The 22131-nt window shown below is 40.8% G+C and overlaps 2 protein-coding genes and 1 long non-coding RNA gene across 5 annotated transcripts in view; 2 read left to right on the forward strand and 1 right to left on the reverse strand.

Annotated features, from left to right (window-relative positions):
* Window positions 1–16028, forward strand: part of LOC148057281 (uncharacterized) — a 195472-nt gene extending 179444 nt beyond the window's left edge. For both annotated transcript variants that reach the window (XR_015703140.1, XR_015703133.1), the window contains exon 3: window positions 10757–16028. The gene's annotated coding sequence lies outside the window, so the exon portion shown is untranslated. The remainder of the gene's footprint in view (window positions 1–10756) is intronic.
* On the reverse strand, window positions 297–17787 carry LOC104022793 (carbonic anhydrase 2). 2 transcript variants are annotated; one of them, XM_087750392.1, is made up of 7 exons: window positions 17614–17787; window positions 16844–17041; window positions 7088–7206; window positions 5565–5657; window positions 4727–4789; window positions 3526–3681; window positions 297–1148 (listed from the first exon to the last, which is right to left on the reverse strand). In XM_087750392.1, the coding sequence occupies exons 1-7, from the start codon at window positions 17645–17647 to the stop codon at window positions 1029–1031; spliced, it is 783 nt and encodes a 260-aa protein (XP_087606518.1). In that variant the 5' UTR covers window positions 17648–17787; the 3' UTR covers window positions 297–1028. The 2 variants fall into 2 exon arrangements, with proteins under 2 accessions (XP_087606518.1, XP_087606528.1); XM_087750402.1 differs by having other exon boundaries at window positions 297–1171.
* A 184-nt stretch (window positions 17788–17971) lies between these two features.
* LOC148057284 (uncharacterized) lies at window positions 17972–18929 on the forward strand. The gene is made up of 2 exons (XR_015703159.1): window positions 17972–18071; window positions 18419–18929. It is a non-coding gene; the product is annotated as an uncharacterized LOC148057284 (long non-coding RNA).
* Window positions 18930–22131: the final 3202 nt, after the last annotated feature.

Below are 22131 nucleotides of genomic sequence, written 5' to 3' on the forward strand. Positions count from 1 at the left end.
GCCCATTCTTCAGTATGATTTTGTTCAAAATTCTTGTGAGGGCATCTTTTATTATGCAGTCAACTTTGATGATAATTTGTCGTGATTGCTCAAAACTAACATTTCCTTCTGCTGTCTATCAGGGAGCTACTTAGAGAAAATTTCCTAACATACCCATATAGGTTTGCATTCATCTTCAGTGTCATTGAAACCAATTCCCAATATACTATATGTTTAGTAATTATGTTTAATATGCAATGATGCCAACAGACTAGTGACCCCTTTCCTGAATTAAAAGAACAGCATGGAAGCAAAAATAGAAGTATAGATTTATTATTAGAGAAGTTATCTAAAATACAATATTATTTTCCTCTTTAAATTAGAGCATATATTATTTCAATGAAAAGATATTTTGTATTATTTCTACGGTAATAACAACTTTTAAAGATAACACTTTATTTAGGACATTTTTAATTAAAAAAATCCAACACTACCATTAAGACATAATCAATGTTGTTGATAGCATGGGTAAAAATGTAAAACGGTCTCAAAAATATTTACATGTCAGTTTCTTAAAATCTAAGAAGTCTAATTCTCAATATTAATTTTGCTTTACTTTCTCAAAATACTTTTTTTCCTAAATCATAGCTATATTCTGTATTCCTGTGCTTTTCACAAAGCTTCAAGTTATCATTAGTTACGTGTACTATCACACCTGTGGATGAGGTTTCTTAAAATGACTTATTTTGCTATCACCATATCCTCTCCCACCATACCCTTATACTAAAGTGTCAGTCGCAGTAATAGTCACCAAAATGCACACAGCCACCCTCCCCATGCCTGCCCCAACCCCACACCTTAAGAACCCTTTCCTATTTGGCCAAGAGCCTTTCACATTTCATTAGCTGGCATTTTAGATGCAGAGCGAAAGAAAGAATGGATCTGGGAGACAAGATGTTGCCAGGGCACACATGGCAAAGGTTTGATTTGTGCTTAGCAAAAGGGCATCCTCACAAACACAGCAATTTCTAACACACTCAGCGCTGAGGTTACTGGAAGGAAGCTCTGACTTCTCTGCTCTTCAAAGGCTGACATGGGCGCCAGTTGTCCACCATATGGCACACGGGCTCATTCTCAGCACTGAAGCAAAGGCCACGGAGTTTGCACATCTGTGGAAAAAGCCACAAACACCCTCAAATGCACACACTCGTTTTAGCTGGACTATTTGAATTATACACCTTAGGCCCGAGCCAGAAGTCCAACTCAAAGTTTCACCAGCACTTGTGGTCTAGAGATGGCATTACCACTCAGATGTCTCTGCATTTCATCCACACCATTTCCCACCCCTGACACAGGCTCTCCTGTCCACAAAATATCCTAGCAAGAAGAACTAAGAAAGCACAGAAAACAAAGACCTAGGCACACATTTTCTGAATTCTGTGGACAGAGCGCTGTTTGTCCTTGATCCAGATCTGAATTTAAACCCTTTCAGAATCTTTGTAAGTTGTACTGTTTTGGCTCTTTTGAAAGTTGGATTTTTTTTTTTAATCCAGTTGAAATAATAAAAAAAAAAAAACACAAAAAAAACCCCAAACAAAAAAACCCAAACCAAAAAGACCTTTTCCTTGGGTCAAATTAAAGCAGCCAAATTCATTCAAGATCATCTTGCTTTTCAAATACCATGAGAGGGAAAACTGCTCCACATCAATAGGAGCATACTGTAAGGTTTTAGTGCTTGTTCCTGTGTTTGCACAGTCTGATGTACTAAAAGCACCTTTATGTCTAAGAGGTCATCTCCAAAACTAAGAAAAAGACTGTGCCAAAATAATAACCTGCCCCAAATGTGATCTCACATAGACAGCTGAAACTGCTAACAGAAATATGCAGGTAGGATACAGCATTTTGTACGAGTCAGGCTGCAGGCCAGGCTTTCCCTCATTCAAGTGGGAAGGTCCCCAGCAGTGACCAGTCCAGGACAGGTTTTTACCTTCAGGACCAACCAGAACAAAGTCTGGAGCTCAACCTCTGCCAGGAACTGCTGTGTCCCTACAGCAAATAGCAGGCTCCCTACACCCTGCTGTAATATCCAGCTTTTATCTACCTTTGAAAAACCAATTCAACTCAAACCCAGTGTCAACACTCTGCTTTATGGTTTCTTGTTTTGATCAGCTTGGGAATGAAAAGGCAAGCTGCTGCACACACTGTTTTGATCTCAAATCCATCTTTGAAATGTCGATGGTAGTATGAAGGGGAGTGCGTGGGAGAAACAAGTGGTGTCTTTTACCACTTGTAGGTGGATAAAGTAGGTGTAGTAGGAAAAACAACTCTATTTTGGTGAATATGCTCCTGCCCTATAATAAAACCATATTTGCAAACGTTGGATTATCAATAGCAATACCAGTAGTTTAGAACAAGTAAACAGTGTCAACTTTAATGCTCCCTTGCAGTTTATTAATGGTAATAATTGCTATAATTATTATTTCCAATAGTTCCTCCTTGTCATTTATTCTACCTTTTATTACCTTAAGTCCCACAACATCTCAGTTGCACTTTTTTCACATCAGCTGAATAAAACCCCTACAATTACGTGTATATTGTTAGCATGTCTGCCATTGATAAAAGGGATTTAAGAGTTTGAAGGGTAAACTAAAGCCCTTTAGGGCTAGTTCATATTTACAGGCTCTAGATTCTATTTATATCTCCCAAGCACACAGATGCAAACCTGAGGATGGAATCTTGCCTCTATGTAATTTCATTAATGGATGGTGCAGAAAGCTAAGGCCGGAGTGATTTAATTGACACAAGCTCCTTCCTACTAGGAAGACTCTATCCTCCTCACGCTGCTCAAGAAAGGATTTTTTTCAGGCAGCAGACTTCTGGAATCTGCAAGTTTTCTCTCTTCCAAACAATGCAGTTTTGTTAGGATTGTCACAATTCTGTGTGGGGCTTCCCAGTCTGTTCTGTGCTGAATAGAACTTGTAAAATGAGCTCTGTGTCCTGGAAATGCTGGAAGATCAACAAACCATCTACAGATCTACGGTGTGAGACTGCGGATGCAGAATACATGCTCTTCAGATGCTTGGTGAACCCAGTATTTTCAGGGCAAGTATACCCAGATAGGTGATTTGTGTATGTGCAGCAAACCTGCTGATGCTCACAATACATGCTAGACTAACTCTGCATGTGCAAATGGTCCTTTCATGCATGTGACAAATTTCCCAGATTTTTACCACATGGCAGCTCTAATCATGTATCTAGAAAGCCTGATTAAATTTTTAAACTCCCCCAAATTACCCCTGGACTGTGTCCAAATGGAGGATAGCCTTACATTTTACAGCAAACTCTACTTCCACACATAGAAGCAGAGCCCTACCAGAAGAGGATAACCACTTCAGATATATATTTTTGACATGTGACGCTAGCTATTACCCTGCAGAGCTCTGCAGTAACATAAACTGCCATTTCAAAGATCACCAGGAGGGCTGAACCAAAGCAATAAATACAACTCCAGTACATATCTACTGGCACCATCCATTGGAGACCTACCTGCTCGGGGCTGACAGTGATGGGCTCCTTCAGAACGTGCCAGATCACACATTCAAGCAGTGGGGGAGTGGTCAGTGAGCCGGGGTATGTCCAATAGTCTCTACATGCAGGAAGCAGTCCAGTGGGGTCAAAGTTTGTGAAGGAAGCTTGCTTCCCCTACAATAAAGAAAGGAGGTGGGCTAACATCAGGGGAGAGACCACATACACACACTGGGCTTGCAGTAGTAAAGTCTCCTATGGGGAGCTCCATAATTGGAGAAAGGCAGAAATGGAATTTGGCATGCACTGTTGAGTGCCTCCTACAGAACATTTGGGATTAAAGACTTTCAGCAATATATTTCATATATTACAAGACTTTCAAGACATTGTTTCTCATTTCAAATGTTGAATTTATGTTCCTTGCTCCTAGAGATACGATTGGACCCTGCTTGAAGGAACAATGAGATTTCAGATGCCAAGTACACTGATGGCACTGGAAATAAAGAACCTGGGAGACCTGTTAGAGAGTCCATTGCAGTAAATGGCAACATCCATTTACCTCAAAGGGAACCTGATGACAAAAGTGACAGTGTAGTTTCATTCTTTACCTTTCCTGTCCACGTTTCTCATTGGCACAGGCCTTAAGCACTATGAAAGTACCTTATTACTCAGCAAGTACTTTTAGTTTCTCAATACTCACCTCATTAAGATCACACACACATTTCACGCAATATTTAAAATACAGAAAGGCTTTTTTTCCTAAGAGTTATATATCCTGATCAAACTTCTTATCTGGACTCCCTCTATAAAAAGCCAAGAGAAGCATGCCTTCCTGGAGGAAGGAAATTTATCCCACAGATGCAGAAATGAGGGGAAGCACCTTTTGCATCTGTCACCACTGACTAGAAAGGGCACCTAGAAGAGTAGTTTAGATTAGGAAGATGAATTCTACCCTATAGGTTCAAATGCAGTTAAAAGACAGAGAAATGTAGTCACAGAGATGCAAAATGATCACCGTTTCTAGTATTCCCTGTCCTACTACAACTTCATTTGAATCTCTTTTTCGTTTAAGGTTACAGGAGCATCAGTGCTGATGGCAGCAAGGTTTGTTTTACTTTTATACATGTAGCAGGCTGGGAAGAAGTAAAAAAACCCACTTTCTGAAGAAGACAACACAGTACGGTTGTGACTGGTGTCAGTCAACACAGACAGCAAGTATTACCTTGGTTTGAATGGAGTTCAGAGCATCCACAACTTTCTGTATTTCAGGCTTGGCATTTCCTACCTGTAATACAAACCATATGAAAAGAAAATAACCATGCACTCTCATAATGTCCTTAGGTTTCTGTTACAGTTCTCAAGGAAACATTTTATAGTACATTTTCCCAGCACCATTCCATTACATAACAGGAGTATTACTGCAGGAGTGACTGGAACTGTCTCTGTAAAATCATGCCAGTTGACAGTCAGCACAAATGGGTCAGCCGAGGACACTGGACAGAATAAAGTTATTTTCATTTACAGTGCATGGATTTATTTTTAGACTTGAGCTGTTCTTTTTTCACAAAAGTCACCTTCCTATATAAAACACAGTGAGCCCAGGACAGAGTGCATACTGCTGGGGCCCAGTCACCTTCTTCAACTAGCTGTGAAGACAATTCAACTAAGACAAAATGCTCTGGGCATTTAACAATGACAGGAAAAGGAAAATAGGTGTTATTTAGGCAGGTTCTACTGCTGATTCATATGCACATAACTTTGTAAGTTATGCACATCACCTTTCACTGATAAGAGTTATGGCAGTGTCACTGTCATGATGAAGGCAAGTGTGCTGGTTTAGGGCTGCCACAGTGATGGATGGCAATCATACACCATGGTTGGTGTACGATTTTTATATGTAGAAAAAGCCAAGAATTTGGAGCACCATCTAGTTTGCTATGGGTTTATGCAGTATAACACAATGCTGCCTTATTCTATATTTTAGGCTCTTAGGTCCCCCTGCAACACAATGAAAATACTGGATTCATCCAAATAATACAAAAAGAAAAGGTTTAACTAACCTGCATGAAGATGCCTACCACAGCCAAACCATCAGGATGCTTCACAGCTTCAGCAAATTTACCATATTTTACATTCCAGTGAACAATATGGAGCTAGGAACAAGAAAACAAGAGGCACTATGAAGATGACATTCCAACCACAATATTTTATAAACGAGGATGCAGGGAAGTAATTTATTAAACATTAAGAGCAGATGGTGTTTTACTGCTGAGATTTAAAAACTTTTGTGTACAGTTAAGAATTTGTTGAATCATTCATCTACTTTCAAGTTTCATTTATGCAAAGAGATTTCTGTCATGCATTTTATTTTGCTTCTCACTCTTATTCCCAGCTGAGTTTCAAATGCAAACTGTGGCTGTATTGTTCTGCTTTTAGCCTGGTGAAACTCCTGTTACATTCAGCATGAGTCTTCCTGCATGCAGCCTGCAGGATTTTGATATAGTATTTTAATGCTACATATCCTGGAGTTCTTATCAACACTGAAAGACATGATTGTCCAGTGTCAGGGAAAAGAGTCACTAACTACAGATCTGACCTGCAATCTAGAGAGTTTTTGAAAAACTGTCCTGTCCTTTTCTGGAAAGCCTTTGAAAAAAATATGAAATGAATCTCCAGGTCACATTAGCCAGGATGTTGCTTTATTTTTGATTTCTGAGTTATTTCTAATTTAAGTTCATCTGTCTGTTTCCCCATATCTGCAAGTCAAGCAAGTAATTATGGTACTATGAACAGATATAAGGCAATGGCAAGTTTCTCACATAAGAGAAAAGCTACTTTGTCTCACAAAAAAGCAGCAGAGCCAATGAATTTGTGGGGCCATTTCTTTTATCCATCAATGCAAACCACAGGTTTGTTCAGCCGATGTGCATTTATGAAAGGCTTAAAAAAGTCTGTCACAGCATCCAGAGGCAGATTCCTTAACAGGGGACAAGGAAAGGTGGGATGCAAGGCACTAAACTCACTCAGTTTCTGTAGTGAGACTGTAACACAGAGTCTTGAGTGGTCCAAGGGACATCTGGAGTCTCAAGCATATTACACAGAGTGTCTCCATGGTCTCACTTTGCTACCTGCCCTCTTCACAGCTCCCTTTGCTTCTTTACTACCAGAAGATGAAAGGGTCTGCCCCACAATTATTCCGTTGTTTATAAAAATGTCTCTGATGTTAAAAACTGAGGCCAGGAAAAGGGGATGTGTGTGTACAGAGGTGCTGCGATTCTATTTCTTCATAATGTTCAAGAGTCACCGAGAGAGCAGGGGAAAACCAGGGATAATCAATGTGGGATTTTCTGCTTCTGTACTCTCTTTGATATGAAGTAGCTGAAAAAAAAAATTACAATAGTCCTCCAATTCTAATCTCTGCTCTTGCAAGGTCCTGGGGTGGCACTGTACCAATATCTTCTACGGTAACCCCCACAATCTCTTGCTTTATGAAGATTTGTAGAGAAGCTGCCACTGTGGTGAAATATTAAAAAAAAAATACTCATTATACACAAAAGACTGGAGAAGGCAAAGCATGTCCTACCTCTGCATCATACTTCACACCATCCACAGTGTGCTCAGACCCCTGGCCCTCACAGGATCCCCAGTGAATGTGAAACTGTGCCAGCCTGTAGACTCCATCCAGTGCTCCTCCTTGCAGCACTGCAAAGCAAAGAGCCTCCATTAGCATCTCCCATAACCTTTGCACTTCAAACTGGAACTTCCATCTCAAGTCTTCCAAGTGAATTACAGTTCATTGCTCTGCATGCTGTCATGCTACTCCAGATCGTCCTCAATGGTATGTTGCTGCAATATGCCAAAATCAATAATAAACATATAAAACCATAAGTGACTTCCAGTGAGTGTCTCATCAGCAACTTAACAGGCATGCTAATATTACAGGCGACGAGGGGAGAGCTAAGGATGTAACTTTTCTGTCACCAAATAAATAAAAAAAGGCCAAGAATAGCCTTTGTAAGAGGCCCATATAGAGTTATTCTATGAAAGTACACTTGAAGACCAAATCATCTTTCACTTCCTAATGTACTTTGTCCCTTCATTTTTGACATTTTATCCATTTAGGCTTTAATCCTGCAAATCCTGTGGATAGATTGGATTGAGTAAAATGCTATTGGTTCCAAATTAAACCTAAACACCTGCTAGCCATGGGTTGCAGCAATGTAAAGCACTAGGCACAGTGCATTGCAGAGATGTGAAATCAAATCTCTTGTTCCTCCCATCCTTTACTCCTCAAGAATGGGTTTTAAAAAATGGTGGTGAAAATGGCAATGCCTTCAGAGGCAGGTTTTTTAAAATATTGATTGGAAATGAGGCATTTACTTAGGCTCTCCACTATCTGACATTACTTCTGCTATGGGACTGCTGTAAGTGGAGTGCCCAGCCACATTTTTGATTATACAGGAGTGAGTTCCCCTGAGCTCCCTTACTCTGCTTGTTAGTTTTAACCTTGTACTTAAACTGTGACCAATCACCATTATGATATGCAGGATCAAGCCCTATTACTGTAAAATGCTCAAGCCACAGACAATGTCTCCTCCAGTGCAGCATAAAGCACAGAACAATAACAAATAGTTCTATTAAATAGAGCTATTTATCTAAGTTATTAGAGCAAGGTTTCACAGTGCTTTGTGGTTTCTTTTTTTTTTCCCCCTAAGCATCTCAAATTCACAATTATATGTTTAAGATGTTAATATTTAAGAATAAAAAATATTTTAAAATGTAATTTGAAGTGTTATATATCTTAGAGATCAATTTCTCTCTCTGTATACATCTATATATATATATATATATATATACAATAAAGTGACAGAAGAGTGTTGACATCAGACATTACATGTAAGTGTGCTCCCTGTATGTGCCGCAAACAAAATGGTTCTGTGGAGTAAAGATGCTTTCCTCTCAGTCTGCAATTAGACTAGACACTATCACAATACGTGCATGTGTGAAAATATACATCAAATGCAGATACGAAAGGTCACTGTCTGTTCAGGTTTGAATAATTCTGATTATATGCAAGCATGGACAACAACAGCCGCAGATACTTGGCAATGGGGTGAGAAGGATTTGACTAAAAAACTGAAATACATGAAAATTAAATATAAGATACATGTAAAACACAGTAGTTTCCACTGGTGTGCCTTACACATGCAAAATTTGGGTTCAGTGGATAAATTTAGTATTTGTCTGGGGCTCCTTCTTTGGTAAATATATTTAGAAATACATGTTGGGAGACTTCTATTTAAAAAATGTGAATATATGTTCCACTGCAGTCTTTGTAATTTCCGATGCTGTAGCCAACACTGAACAGCCAACAGACCAAGACTTGCCCTATGTATTGCCAAGCTATGTGACACAAAGAAGAATGGCTACTTAAAGTAATTAAATAGGAACATATCTTATTCTACTTTTATGTTTCTGCATGTGCTAGTTGCCAAGAAGCGTAACTGTTTCAAGCACAGGACTACAAATCAAATATTTTTTTTCAGAATGGCAACTGTGAATGTGCATTAGTTCCTTTTGAAAATGAAGTAATTGGTTGCTATGTCTTTACCAACGCAAAATCATTTAGTCCACACAATGCCATGTTTCATTTTAAAATGACGCCATGGAGTTGCAATATTTCGGTTTCAGTTCCTTTGGCTAATGGACTTGCTGCTCATTGCAGGTACAAATGGACTGAGGTTCCACCATTCCTCAGCCTCAGAAAGCACTAGCGCAGCACAGGTTAATCTGCCATTATTAATTAATGGAAAGCATGCTGAAAAGCAGAACCATGCAATCTTCTTAAATCCATTTGCAATGTTATTTCTCTACACAGTTTGCTATAGTCTTGTAAAACTCAAAAGATGCAGAAAAATCTCTTTGCAGTTTTTGCTTACTTTTCTCTTTCTGTGGTTCTCAAATCCAGCACTAGCTCATTTTGACTCACAGCAGAGCATTCAAAAAAATGTAATAATTAGATTAGCGTAAATGCATACAAATTCAGCAGGCTTAATTACAGAACAGCCCTTCTTGTTCTAGCCTACGTTAAGCACTTATTTTTTTAATACTTCTCAGCCTTTCCAAAGAAGTAAAATTTAAAATTAAACTTAAAAGGCAAAGTAGAAATGTTAGAGCTTCATTTTTTTTCCAGCACAAGCTTTTTAAACCATGAATAAATGCTACCAGCTTTTGAAAAGTAAAAGTTCATCCAGAATCAGAGCAACATTCATGCTGGGAACTTTCCTGTCCCATGTGACATGAACATCGATTCAGGCCACATTGATGAGAGAATTCCCACCTTTCCATCCCCTTTTTTTGAGGGATGGGGAAATTCTGATCCATATTTGAGTACCTCATCATTAGCTCCCTTTCTTTTGAAATTAGTATTAGTGTACATACACCATCTTAGAAATACATATGTAGCAGGAGACTAATAAATCTCATCAAGGCAATAAACCTGTCAAAGAAATAATCAAGATGGCTGAACTACAAGATCATTTAATGAGTTAGAATGAATTCCTTCCTGTCATACAAATTAGTGTGGTAAGAAAGACACTGCTCTACAGTTTATTACTCTGAGGAAACGCAGAATGAGAAAATGTTCTTCAAGCGGAAATCACTGACAGCAAAGCTCCTTCCAGTAGCTGAAATAATGGGTCCACTACAGCACAGTAGATGTCCAGAGCTCCAAACTTTGGAAATTTAGTTCTAATCGATATTCCACCAAACAAAAACCTAGCAGCAGGACATGTCAAGCACCTACCTTTGAGGACAGCCTTCTTGCACACAGATTGCTTTGGCATAAAAAAAGTCATGATTTTGTATCAGTCTACAGTCGACATGCACGTGTATATGATGTTGTAGGTATCTGTATATGTAAATATATGCATGGCATATACATTAATGTTAATGTTTTGTAAGCTTTTGCGTATACACAGACATCTGTATGATAGAAAACAGGCCTTGAGGAGACAAAGTAAATGAAGCATTACTTGAGAAAAAAAATCTCGAGCACCATGCACTATTAATGGCACAAAAAAGGCTCTTAGGAGGATGCTCAGGGATTAGCCTTGTGTTCTTATGCAAGGATGGGCTTCCCCATCTGACAGATGGAAGAGTTCAGTTGGGGTGTGCTGTCACTTCTGTGAAACTTGGAGTACAGAGTGTCACATTTTGTGAGATGTTCCCTTCTTTATGTTATCTCTTTCAGACATTCCTCCTAGGACGCTGTATCATGATAAGCAAGGGAGCAAGACAGCACGCAAGCATCTGACTGTAGGGATCGTACTTGCAGAAAACATCTATAAGGGGTTTCACCAAGAGAAAAATTATGTAACTGGTATCTCATAAGAAGAAAAAAACCCTACTCTGACCTTGCTAGAGGGTTAGACTGATAAGGCAACAAGGATGTTCCACAGAGATAGACCGGAATGAAACATCTGCCAAAACGTAGCAGGTCTGCAGACGTGCGTATCGGCAGCAGGTCAGTGATTCTGATTCACCTCAGCTGAACTATTTCATCCAGACTGGGCAGCAGCCAGAGACTCTGACCTGCTTAAGGATACAAAGTCATTTAGGTTCTTAACTTTCTGCCCACTCCCAGGGACCAGTGGAGTTTATTTCTCATGTAGTCTCTTAAATGGAGATTCTCTGAGAGTCGTAAGGTGCCGTACTGAGTCCCTGATCAGCCTTCAATCCTCATGTTTCACACTATATAAGCTGACAATGACTTTGTAAGAACTGAGTTGGAAGCATTAAAGTTTTCTTAAAAGTAACAATTGGTTTACTTTCTGATTGTAATAGCTGTAATACTGATCTCAGTGACTGCTTACAGTACTGAAAACTGTGTATTGGACATGGTGCTCATACTACGTTGATGTCTAATGAAGGATGAACAAACTTAAGGTGTCAGCATTGCCTCTAAGTACACAGCAGTCCCTCATGCCTGTAAGTAAATGAACAAATATATTGGCTGGGAAGAGTAGTCATGGTGACATCTGGCACACAGCTTCATTACGTCTTAAAAATAAACTTTTCCAAGTGGCCCTAGCTGATAACAGCTGACTAGTTTCTCCTGGTTTTGCACTAAAAGTGCCTCTAGAGGAGAAATTTGGAAGAAGGGACGGAAGCTGCCATGATTCTTAAACACACAATCCATGTCGAATTTCTGCTCAGAAGTTGCAGGTTTAAAAAAAAAAAAAAGTTAATGTAAGTGAAGGAGGGCACTTTTGGGCTCTGTAAAGAAATGAAGGCCTAAAACATGCAGGACTGCTCTCAAGCCCTCTCATCTTCCTTTCCAGTTCCTGGAAGCACTAGAACTATTCTCAAGTCACCTGCTTACGTAGGCTTTGCAGCTTCTGGTGATCCCAGTTTGCTAGAGAAATGACTTAATGACCACACACCCTCTGGGACCTCTGACTTTCTAGTCAAGCAGTGCACAAAAGTACTTGTGACACGTGGGCAGGTGTCTGAATACTATAAGCAATCAGTTCCTCAATTTATGATTCGGAAAGGTCAGCACATTGCTTAGGCTACACTGTATTGTGGACCTTCAATCCATGACTGTATACTGATAACATGCAATATTATTCCGGCATAGCTAATGTTACACCTTCGGAGCTGGGAAGCCTAAAAATAGCCCAGTGGCAGTGACTTGGATTAAAAGTTGTGCCTTAAGGTCAGCAGACCTGTGTGTTTCTTCCACAGTTTACCTGTTGAGGCAGAAGTGTAGGAAAAGAGCAACAGTGGCACAACTTTCACAGTAACTCACTGCCACCCAAGCAGTGCTAATGCACTGGCTGTTGAATAACAAATATAACAAAATAAATTGGTTTGTTTACAGCGAGTCATAATTTAAGACAGTTGAAGCTTCCTCATTAATATTTACAATTATAGGAAGAATTGGGCAATGTATTTGATTACAACGACTGAAAGTCTCCCAAGGGGTGCTAGTTCCAACATCAATACAGTATTTTCATTTCCCTAGGTCTCCTCATAATTTTAAAGTTCTACTACGACTGAATATCTGCAAAAGTGTCAGATTTACTTGGGACTCTATCTTGGATTTCAAGCTCAGCAGCAATGAAGGAAAAGGAAATAATTAAGAGACTCGTCCACCAGCAGAAATTACTAGTACATTTAGTAGTATCTCTAGAGCCTTACTCCATAGTTGGAATTCACTTCTGTCAGGTTCTGCAGCAAAAATATGATATTTTAACATTCTTTTTATGGAATAAATTAATTGCTGATTGACTTCTTCCTTTTATAAGCTCACTCATACACATGATCAGAAAATACTAATACAGTATCTACTGCTGTGAGAATTTCCCATTTGAATTTCAGGTTTTAGCTGAATTCTGAAAAGTTTTCCAGGAAACTTGCATAGAGAACATCTTGTAAGTATGTTACAAAATCTTCTTTCGGACTCTTGAGGCTTTCTTAAGCAAAGTCAGTTCCTGTGGTTTTACAGCTCTGAGAAGTCGCTATTTATTTCTATTTTTAATGTGAGTGAAACGGTAACACTTGTCCTTACAGCAGACTATAATATAAAGTGTTTAATATGGTAAAATAAGTACCCTTAATGAGACCCTCCTCTGCTATAAGGTTCCTAAAATAAAGTGCATTATTATAATTTAATGGTTTTCAGCACCATTTGCTTCACTCATATATGGAAGGTCAGGTCCCAGGATACAAGAGTGGATGAACCTGAATTTCTAGTGACACTTTTATCATAATGAATTTTTGCTTTTATTTAAAGTTATAGAAATTTTAAAGATGAATGCCTACAAATACTTGAACTTTCACCATTATTAACAGATGGTGGACATGAGAACTAAGAATGCAACTGCAAGACCTGAAGCAGAAGAGAAACTAAGTAACAACTGGAAGAGGAAGTTCACTGTTCACTTTCTACATACAAGTCCAAGAAAACATTCTGAAAGACTGCAATGAAACAAGACAGAAGGCGGCCTTTTATCTAAGAGAAAATCACGGAATTTCAGCAAGCAAAAAAATGTTCAAAAGCATGGCAATGCTGATTTGCGAATTTTCTTTCCGTACACCTTTTCTACCAACTAGTAACTGTAAAATATGAAGGGGATTCACTTTGGGAATTGACTGAGCCTTTAGAAGTGTATTCTGGAATGTAACAGCTGTCACAGAACCCAAGCAATTCAAAGGCTGTATGACAAGAACTGAAATAGAAGATTTGGGGGTAATTGCTTAGGAAGAGGGTTTTTCTAAGCATGCTTAGTAATATCTAAGCATATCTAATAAAATTAGCAAGGAAGTAAAACAAAGTCGGGTTCTAAAGCTACCAAAGATTAACATCATTTCTCTGTTAAAATATCATTATAAGAGAAAACTGTTTAGGTGATAGGCATAATTACAACCTGAATCAAGAGTTATGTCTATAAAGCTCCACTTATTAGTGAAGAGATCTAAGAGCAGAGAAGGCGGCATTTTCTTCTGTGAAGATACCCTAGTCACATAAATTGCACATAGACTATTTTGTTTAAAAAGTTAAACTTTTATTTTACATCCTTACTATGCTAAAGAATAGAGATGGGATGTCATTTTAAGAAATCCTATTTTTTCTTTTAGATTTTTAGTTTTTCACTGATACGGGCAGAAACTTTATACTACATATTCTTGTATGCACACACGTAATGTAACAAATATACATTGGGGAGGAAGAGCCTTTTATTTGGGGGAAAATTATTTTACATCAAAATTTTGAATATCTGCTTGTTGTTACTTGTGATCAACAGTATTCACATTACATATTTTCTGAATCAAAGAAACAAGTAACAACTACTTTCAAACAGTTTTATCTAAGCATGTAGTATAGTAAAAATAGATGAGAAAACTAAAATATTACTACCTGTATTTTATTGCAAGAATTCACGTTGCATACCCTGAAGAGCGGGAGTCATGAAACAGACATTAATACCTAGAACTGCTCTTCAGTTTACTTCCGCGTCATTCGTTATGAGCCTGAAGATTCTTAATGAATGGATCTACTTCTTTGTTTGTGAATAATCTTCAAGACATGAGTAACTGCACACAATGATCTTATTACTTCATTTTGCACCTACTACCACAGATAAGTCATTACTGCATACGGGACAGCTCATCGGAGCAGGCACTATAGCCTGTGGGAAGTATTTACAGGGTTTTGTTCAATTGTCTTCTGTAAAACACACCGGCACATCGCATCATTTCATATAGTTTTTCCTTGTGACTGTCGCGCGATGCCTAACCAAGAATTGGGTACACACATTATAGTTAGTCTCAAATTCAGAAACAGGAGTGAATCAAGCACAGCCAAGTCAGACGGCTCTATTTTGTGTAAGGAAAGTAGGTTACCTAGTTAACTGCATACAAATGAAGCCATTAAGTGTGCTGCCAGGTAGATTCTACGCACTGTAATTTTCAATAGGAAGCGTGATACTGAAGGACCCACCCTTACCTGGCCTCATAGAGATCTGTTTAATGCTTTTTTTTCTAAAGAATAATCAGTTTCTGATTCACTAATAGAGCTACTGAGAATATTTCTACTTGCATCTCCTATCCTCCCACTCTGAAAGCTGTGTCACTGCATATCTGTCAGAGGATCCCTGTCACAGATGTTCTGCTTCTGTACCGACTTTTCTCATAAAAAGCATTCTTCCTACAGACATTTCTTTAGATTATTACATGTTACTGCCATTTTTTCCTCCCAAGTTATCAAATACAACCTAATTTTCATAGTCTTTCCAAACTTATGCACACACAAAGTGAACACATAATAGTTTTGTTATACTGCGAGGATCTGAACCTGTTTCCTTAGGGCACAGCGAGAGCAGGATGAGTGAGAGCAGACTCGCATGTATCCGGTGAAAACATAATCCCTTTTTTTTGTACTCTGAATCATTTACTTTATTCCCCGTGACACTGTTAAAATGAACATGCATTCAGCTCCTTCAGGTCCTCAGTGTTTCAGAAAAATAAACACCAAGAAGTCAGAATACCTTTTTCTTTTTTTTTTTTTAAACCATACAAATATTAATGTGGATGCTCTGTGTAAATTATACATGGACTTACATGTATTTACACAACTGTGAACTCTTGTAGCTGACCACTTAATATTGTTCAGTATAAAGACTAATGAAAATACAAAGTCAAATTCTTAGTGCAATGCTGAAAGACTGTTATACTGTTATATTACATCACCTGCAAAACCCCCACACTTTTAGTAGGCATGGATCATTTGTTTTCAGCACCATTCCCTAAATGACATTGCCAACGAAACGCTTAGGAGAAATAGGGCACTTGCTCAAGCAAGCTAAATCAGGCAGTGTCTAGAGAAGGCAGTGACTTACAATGGGATTGTTTTTGCTGTCTAAATTAAAAATAGAGGCACATTCATTGTAGCAGGGTGATGATTTCTGCAAATTCAGCCAGCTGAAAAATTACAATTAAAGACAACCTCCAAAACCCTTGTTGCAACTGTGTCTTGGATTCCATCTGTCCATCAATGCGGCCATTCCTTTCGGTAAGGATTACGAAAAGGTTTGCAGGATTCAGTGCTTAATTTCACCATACAGTACGATGAACAGCAAGACGCTGTGGAACGACTGCCTGCTAGCAAACTTTGTAGGAATGTGTCAGATATATTATCTTTATCTAGAAAGCCCAGCGTCAAGAAATGTCACAGATAATGCTTGTTTAAATTACAGAAGAACAAAGAGGTATTTTCTAATCATTCCTCTGTTTCCATGCTAACCTGGGAGCATATTGGCTTCAGAAATATGAAATAATATTTTGATAACCAACAAAACTATTTCCAAACTATTTCTACTTCAAGTTGTTAACTCTAATCCCTTGTTATTTTAAGGCCAATTTCTTCCTGTGATGTATTTTGCCTCTTCTTTTAACCATTTGGTTGGTAGCTTACGATAAGCTGTGCCTAAAATAGTTCTTGTCAAATAACCATCTTTTTTTTCTCTGTACAGGTGAGCTCTTACCCGAACCCTTCTGATTTATGCAAACACAAAGCAATTCACTTGTCTGGAGTTTAGAGCAGGGCAGCTCAAAACTGCCCAGATAGGTTTAGTTTTGTCCTACCAGGAGGTCAGTATCCTTCTAGTCTAAAGGGTTGATGCTGAATCCTAAGGGCTGAATCCTGACCTTACTGAAGCCAAAACACTGTCGTATTTTTTGTCTTTGAAAACCCCTACAGCCTCAGTCGGCATTTTAGCAGCGTTAGTAGCAGTTTCTCCCACCTCCACCCCTGCACACGAAGATGAGGTCTCACCTGACTTGTCAGAAGAGTCATCAAACTCCACGTTGAAGGAGTGCCCATTGTTGACGATGTTTCTAGCCGTGCCGGCATCATAACTGAAGCTGAGAGGCTTCAGAGAGGAGTCATACTTGGCGGACTTGCTGCAGATGGCAATAGGGGACTGGCGCTCCCCATTGGCGATGGGGAAGTGTTCGTGCCAGTGAGCGGGTCCTGCAAGACAGCGTAAAGTGGCTCAGTGGGAAAAGACACCAAGCTGGGGGGCTATAAACGATAATCCTTACTCTAGAAACCGGCATCTTTTAACGCTATCGTCAGCCTTTAATAATGTACCATGTGTGCGGGCTGCCGGTGCTGGCAACACAGACGAGGGGAAATCCCACCTGGGGAGCACGGCAGGGACCCGGCAGTCCCCGAGCCTTGGAGGCCGAGGCTGGGGTTTTACCGGGGAGTCCTTCTAGAGGCCACCCCGTCCTGCCGGAGCAGCGCCCCGTCCTCCCCTCTTCCTTGCGCCGTTCCCGAAGTAAAGGAATGACAGCAGGAAACCAGAAGATGCTCCAGGCAGACCGCGCGGCGCGCCTGGCTCGCTGCTCAGGCGCAGGTGGCATCTCAAGGTTAAAAGGCAGGGAAAAAAAGAAAAAAAAAAGTGCCACCAAGCTCATTCCCGCTCAGGGCAAGGGCTCGGCGCGACGCGCAGCGGGCACGTCCCGGGCGCTGCTGCCGGGGCCCTGCCGGCAGGGGTCCGCTCCGCGCCGGCCGAGCCCCGCGGCCCAGCGGGCACTCACCGTCGTGGCTGCCGTATCCCCAGTGATGGGACATGGTGCGTGGCCCGGCTGCGTCCGCGGAGGCTGTCGCAGCGCCGTAGCCCCGGCGCGCTCTCAGGGGCTTTTATAGGCTCCCGCCAACTCCATGCCCTTCTCCGCGGCCGGAGGAAGGGGTGGGGAGCGGGGGCGGAGGGAGACTCCGCTGGGGGCGGAGAGAGCGGGATCTTATAATCCGCGATCCGGCGCGGGCGCGGAGCTGTGGCGCGCCCGGCCGGCAGCGCCCCGGGAGCCGGGCGGCGCGGAGCGGCCGCAGGCAGGGAGGGGGCGGCCGCAGCCCTGCCGCCCTCCTTCCCTGCTTCCCTCCTTCCCTCCTTCCCTCCTTCCCTGCCGCGCATTGCGCACCTGCGGGCGCCCGGCCGCCACCCCGGCCGTGACCTTGGGGAGGTGCCGGCGGGCCGGGGGCAGCGCGGCGAGAGCCGGTGCGGGGCGGCTGTGAGCGTGCGCGCGCGCGTGTGTATGTATGTGCGCGCGTGTGTTACGTGCGTGTGTGTCAGCGTGTGTGTGTGTGTGCGCGTGTGTACGTGCGTGTGTGTGTGCGGGGAAGGGCGCTGCGATCGGCTGCTGCTCCCTGCCGGGGGTGGAGGGAACGGCGCGCAGCCGGGGTGCCCATGGCGGGGTGCCGCAGGTGCCAGGCTTTGGAAGGGACTAACGGGGATTTGAGGGCGGAGATCAAGGCACTGAGGCGAGGGGAGCTATGGGCGCTCTTCAGAAGAATGAGGACGTTATTGCTTATTACTTCATAGCGTATGTTTTCTAATCACTTTAGGAGAAGACAGCAGGGAGAGCTGTGCTTATATTTACTTCGTAGCATATAGGAAATACATACCTACTGTGAGAGCGGTTCAACTACCACTCCCGAGGACGGACTTGCGAGAATAAAATTGAGCAATACATATTTTAGATGTTTTTACATTGCTCAACACTCCGGTGTTTTATCGCGGGACGGGAGGGATCAAACCTTGACAACCCTTTTCCCAACGGCGGAATTCCGTCGAGTGCCGAGTCGCCTTGTCCCTGCGCCGCAGCGGGGCTGGCTGTCCCCTCCAAGCAGCTCGTACACGAGTGGGGTTGCAGGGCATCCTTTTTGAATGCTTTCCTGTGTCCTCTTGCTCCAAGCAATTTTTGCTATGGGAATGACATTGTAACTGTAATATTAGTTTATCCCGTTTTCTTATTAAGACGGTTTATTCTGTTGTGATTCAACCACAGAGGTCCAAATTCTGTTGTCAGTGAGGTCATTGTAAATCTTGAATAAAAGCACCAGAATGACTCCATCATTTACATTGAGCATTGTGAAATGCATGTCATTTGTTTTTATTTGGGGGCGGGGGGCGACAAAGTCTATTCATACAATGTGGTTACTGTTGCTAACAGCAAAAGGAACCAGCTGGGAAATTCCTTATAAAAATTAAAGGCATTTCTCAGAACTCTTTTGGGTATAAGCAGAAAATATTTAAAGCTTATTACTGATTAACACAGTGTGTGTCCTCTCACATTTGCGTGCCTCTACTCAAGATGATTTAGCGACCACAAAATGGAAATGTGGAGGCAAAACTGTATACACAGAAGTTATTTAGAAGTGGTTGTGGTGTATGTGATGTAGAACAGCAAACGGGAATGCACATGTTAGAAATTTATTAGGAATTCCCTGTTTGCTTATTATAGATACTTCCCCGCAATCGCTTTTAAATCTGCCGATTGTGCCGTCCAAGTGTATTGACAGTCTTTCATAAACACACACATATACGAATTCGTACAGGTAAGAATCCTCAAAGAATAAAGCAGAAAACATCCCTTTGTGTTGTAGGAAGGAATAAGATTTCTGTACATTTCAGAAGGCTTCCTTCAATTTAATCTTACTATAAAAAAATCAATTCAGCCTGATTCCTCTGCGCTCTCATATGACAAGTTTCCACTGACGTCAAAGGGAGTACCACATAAAGGACAAGCACAGGATTAAGCACGACACAATGTTTGGCATGGTAGGCTTCCTTGAAGATCTACTTAGAGTTCTTACCAGGGAAATGAAGTCAGTCAGCAGCACCACCGAGGGACTGGGATTTTAATTACATGAATCTTCATTTTATCACATTATTTCTATCAGTAGGTATGTGCTACATGCTAAGTGCACACAGACATACATCCACAAATAGAAGGTCCATTGTTCTTAAAATCAAATACCCATTTTCTTTGATCATTCAGCAGTTAGTATTTGCAGGCTTGAGCCCAAGCCAAGAAGCTGCTACTGAGAGCCAGGCATTGGCCTAGACTTGTAGATTCCAGCTGCCACCTTTTCTGCCTCCTGCCTGGAGGAGGAGTCTGGACTCCTCTAACCTGGGACTATGGTTTTATGGCAGAATGCAATGCCTCAAAGAAGGCCATAAGCTATCCTTGAGAAGAAGTTGGATACTGGAAACAATACAGCCAGATAATACTGCACCCTGCTGAAGCTGCTTAGCAGTGACAAAAAGCAAGGCATGCTAGCAACAGCAAAAGGACATAATACACATCAGCATGGTACCTGCACTAGCTCAAGCGTCTTGCATAAATCCACGCTATGCTCCGTAAAGCTGCCCCTCTCTGCCACAGTTCTGCTGAGATGGGTGGAATGACACATACCAGTAAGGCCTACTTGCATGTACAGAACGTGTAGGAGCAGTTCCTAAAGCAAATGTTCACAAATCCTGTGGCGACAGAAGCATTATAAATACACTTCAAGCAATACAAATACAGGAAAGAGATTAGATAATTAATGTAGCCAGTTGATTACTCATGACTCTGACATTAACATTTCGGGTAGAAAAGATGCCAGTGTAATCTTGTCTCTCATTTCTGTCATTACTGATACCACATATTGTGAGGGGTTTTTAGAAACTAATAAAACCAGATACCTTTCTTCATCTCTCCTCTATTTCTTAGAGTTAGATCATAACTGAATATGGTAAACAAATACGTGATTCTAGATTCGATGGTACTTTTGAACCATATTTGTAAATACAAATAGAAGCAGCATCAATAGTTTCAGCAAGTACAAACTGTTTACTCACTCAGATATGTCCACACTGTTTATGGTACTCATTCCTGGCCAAAGGACAGTGCAAAGCCTATGCATCACTTAGGCCCCGTTTGGTTCCTGCTTTGAAAGTTCATGTGTCATGGCATGCTTGTTGACGCTGTGCACAGGAAGGAAAGCATTCTGTTTGTGTATGACTTATCAAGTGTCCTGAAATATATTTTTATGATCATTATTATTATTTGTGAAGCATTGCAAATGTCAGTACAGAGGGAAAAATGGCACAGATCCTTCCATAGCAAAGGTTTTTTCTCCTTAGTAGACAATTGCCAACTACTTTGAGTATTCTGGCTGAAGGAGTAGTGACATGTCAAACACGCATCAACCTGCATGACAGTTTCAGCAGAAGTGCATGCAATGATCATGTTGTAAATCCATCTTTTAATATACACGGTAGATTTTCAACTCTGTCTGAAAATCTATGTGCAGTCATTTTTTGACATCCTCATCTCTCTTCAGTGCTGAGAAAGATCCAGAAGAACCCTGCATCATTCTGCTTCATTTCAGCTAGTCTGTGAAAGTTAAATGCAATTATGAGAGTAAAAATAACATTTGGTTATGGTATGCAGAGTCCCCACCTAAAGGAAGCTATGCAGAACACCGTGGTCAGTTAAATTTTTAGGAAGAACAGATTCTGGAAATTCCAACTTCATGTTATTCTCTATATCCAGTCTGCAGAGATGATAACACACTTGATGCAGTGGTCAGCTGGGATTTTTGCACAGAGGAGAACCACTATACATAAGTGCCATGCCTTGGCTCAAGTAGAGAGGAGGAGGTTTCTGTCAGCAACTGATGCAATGTGGGAAACCCAGACTTGCAGAGCTTTTCTCTAGCCCCAGAATAATAATCTACAAAGTGTAAGTGCCTCACCAGTACTATCTCCTGGATTGTATTCTGCATATGATAATCTTAGTCTTCTTTTCTCTCAGCTTTTTAGAGATTCCTTGTCTTCCTAAACTGTATTCCTAAAACAATAGATAATGGTTGTCCTACATGTGAGCAATATTAGATGCCTCCCAGTCCAAATATCACAATGTGGCAATGGGTCAGAATTTATAGGGTGAGCTGGTCCCACACAGGACTGCGAGATGTCTAGTGTACAGCCATGTCAGAGGAAAACCTATTATATAGAAATAATGAACCACGCTGTGGTAACTAGTGGCTTTTTGTATGCACTTATGGCAAAATGTTATCTTCAAACTCCTAATTCAATGTTTTCTACTTGAAAATAAACCTGTTCATGTCACTAAAATCCTAAATTTCATACATAACCCAGGGTCAGGAGAATATCAGAACTTAATTACAAGGGAGGATTTAGATAGAGACAATATAAATACTAAAGCAAAATGTCATTAGATTATTGCCTCTGTACAAAAAACCAAAGCTCTAAATTTTTCAGTTGA

Source organism: Nipponia nippon, unplaced genomic scaffold (genome assembly GCF_047370975.1).
Source record: "Nipponia nippon isolate SJK-2023a ecotype South Korea unplaced genomic scaffold, ASM4737097v1 scaffold_1, whole genome shotgun sequence".
In the NCBI taxonomy this organism is placed as follows: domain Eukaryota; kingdom Metazoa; phylum Chordata; class Aves; order Pelecaniformes; family Threskiornithidae; genus Nipponia; species Nipponia nippon.

Bases quoted from the DNA above. Each gene is read 5' to 3' on its own strand.
- LOC104022793 (XM_087750392.1), bottom strand. From the start codon at position 17,647: ATGTCCCATCACTGGGGATACGGCAGCCACGACG. The intron at 7,207-16,843 runs GTGAGACCTCAT...TTTGCTTTGCAG, and splicing joins TGACTCTTCTGACAAGTCAG to TGCTGCAAGGAGGAGCACTG. The intron at 1,149-3,525 runs GTAGGTCTCCAA...CTTTTTCCACAG, and splicing joins TCACTGTCAGCCCCGAGCAG to ATGTGCAAACTCCGTGGCCT.